This window comes from Macaca fascicularis, chromosome 8 (assembly GCF_037993035.2).
Source record: "Macaca fascicularis isolate 582-1 chromosome 8, T2T-MFA8v1.1".
NCBI classification, from domain to species: Eukaryota; Metazoa; Chordata; class Mammalia; order Primates; family Cercopithecidae; genus Macaca; species Macaca fascicularis.
Window position 1 is genome coordinate 90,039,071 of NC_088382.1, and position 2,544 is coordinate 90,041,614.

Sequence of the window (2,544 nt, forward strand, 5' to 3'; positions counted from 1 at the left end):
TCTCCTGGACTTTTTTTTCTCCTTCCCATCACTGCAGAAGCAAACAGTATTTCAAATATTTCCACCATCAGTTTGTCAAGTTCTAGAACTTCACAAAAATAGAATCACATGGCATGGGCTTTTTGGTGTTATGCTTCTTTCACTCAGCATGATGTTTTTTGAGATTCCTTTGTGTTGTTGCATGTGTCAGAGTTTACTTCTTTTTATTGCTGCATAATATTTAGTTTTGTAAATAGAGCACAGTTTGTTTCTATACCCTTCTCTTAATGAACATGTGGATTGTTTTTAGTTTTTAACTATTATGAATATTACTGTATGAACGTTTATGTGGACATATATTTTCATTTCACTTGGATAATTATCTAGGAGAAGGATTACTGGGCCATATGCTAAATGTATGTTTAACTATAAGGTACTCCAACTGTCGTACAAGTGGCTGTCCCCTTTTGCATTCCCACTAGCAATGAATAAGAGTTCTAGTGGCTCCACATCTTTGTCAACACTTGGTATTGTCAGTCTTTTTAATTTATATCCATTCTTGTTGATATATAGTGGTATCTCACTGACTTTTTTTTTTTTTTTTTTTTTTTGACAAGGAGTCTTTTTCTATTGCCCAGGCTGGAGTACAGTAGTGCAGCTTTGATCTCCTGGTCCACCTCAGCCTTCAAGTAGTTGAGACCACAGGGATGCACACCACCATGCTCAGCTATATTACTGACTTTTTCCCCACTAAAACCTTTTTATTAGTTAAAACGAATTTTAGGCTGGGCATGGTGGCTCATGCCTGTAATCTCAACACTTTGGGGAGCCAACGCAGGAGGATTGCTTGAGTCCATGAGTTCGAGACCAGCCTGGAGACTTAGTAAAACCCATCTCCACAAAAAAATGTAAAAAGTAGCTGTGTGTGGTGGTGCCTGTCTGTGGTCCCAGCGACTCAGGAGGCTTAAGTTAGAGGATCTCTTGAGCCCAGGAGGTCGAGGCTGCCGTAAGCTGTGATCACACCACTTATAAAACTTTTAAACCTAATCTCAAAAAAAACTTAAAAATTAAAACATTTTAAAAACTAGGTTTAAAAGTTTTATAATGGCTGGGCATGGTGGCTCACACCTGTAATCCCAATACTTTCAGAGGCTGGGTAGATCACTTGAGCCCAGGGGTTGGAGGCTTTGAGCCCAGCCATATCTTTTTTTTTCTTTCTTTCTTTCTTTTTTTTTTTTTTTTTGGAATTTAACATTCTTTATTGGGCTCAGACCAGGAGTCCATGGGTCTTGTGGACTTCTGCGTATTTGTCAGTTTTCTTCTCCATGTTCTTCTCGGCCTGTTTCCGTAGCCTCATGCCTTGTTTCTTCTTCCGGTAGTGGATCTAGGCCTTTTCCTTCCTCTTCTCCAAGGTAGCTGCCACTGCCTGGTACTTCCAGCCAACCTCATGTACCAGGCGCCCCAGATAGGGAAACTTTCTTGTAGGCTTCAGACGCACGACCTTGACAGCAGCAAGAACCATCATCCACTTTTTCTTGTCGTAGGGTGGTGGGATGCTGTCAAACACCTCGAGGCGGTCCGACATGGTCAAACACCTGGAGGCGGTCCAGAGAGGCCTGGCCTCCCTGGCCTTGTGGGGCCGCATGCCTCGCACGGTCCGCCAGAAGATGCAGCTTGGGGCCCGGAGGTGGTAGAGGCCTCGTGAGGGGTTGGTGTTCATCCGCTTGCGGAGGAAAGCCAAGTACTTCAACTTGTTTCTGTAGACATTGCCAGAAATGTTGATGCCCTCGCAGCGTACGACCACCACCTTCCAGCCCAGCATTACCTCCTTAGCCACGATGGCTACCAGGAGGCCCAGGAGATGGCCTCGACCATCGAGGACTAGGACCTGCACCTCCGCCATCTTCGGCAACCGCCTGGGAAAGCACATCTTTTTATTTTTCTAATCATTAGCAGATAAGGAAAGTGTCACAGGCACAGGCACTGGTACTAGTAACAATAGTTAATACTTCTATGACATGTGTTGTCACTTAAAAATAGTATTAAGGGCCGGGCCCGGTGGCTCATGCCTGTAATCCCAGCACTTTGGGAGGCCGAGGTAGGTGGATTACCTGAGGTCAGGATTTCGAGACCAGTCTGGCTGACACGGTGAAATCCCTTCTCTACTAACAATACAAAATTAGGCCGGGTGCGGTGGCTCACGGCTGTAATCCCAGCACTTTGGGAAGCTGAGGCGGGAGGATCGCCTGAGGTCAGGAGTTTGAGACCAGCCTGTCCAACAAGGTGAAACCCCGTCTCTACTAAAAATACAAACACTAGCCGGGCATGGTGGCAGGCGCCTGTAAAAAAAAAAAGAAAAAAAAAATGAGTCGGTTATGGTGGCACATGCCTGTAATCCCAGCTACTTAGGAGGCTGAGGGAGGAGAAGGGCTTGAATCGGGAAGGCGGAGATTGCGGTGAGCCGAGATCGTGCCGTTGCACTCCATCCTGGGCAACAAGAACGAAACTCCGTCTCAAAAATAAATAAATAATAAAATAATACACACACATGTTGTTCAGGCTGGT

At 45.3% G+C, this 2,544-nt stretch overlaps 1 protein-coding gene across 1 annotated transcript; it reads right to left on the minus strand.

The window, feature by feature from the left end:
• Positions 1-1,188: 1,188 nt before the first annotated feature.
• On the minus strand, positions 1,189-1,905 carry LOC102140834 (large ribosomal subunit protein uL13-like). Its single transcript, XM_065518682.2, has one exon. It carries the CDS (start codon positions 1,880-1,882, stop codon positions 1,364-1,366), a length of 519 nt encoding a protein of 172 aa, XP_065374754.1. The 5' UTR covers positions 1,883-1,905; the 3' UTR covers positions 1,189-1,363.
• Positions 1,906-2,544: the final 639 nt, after the last annotated feature.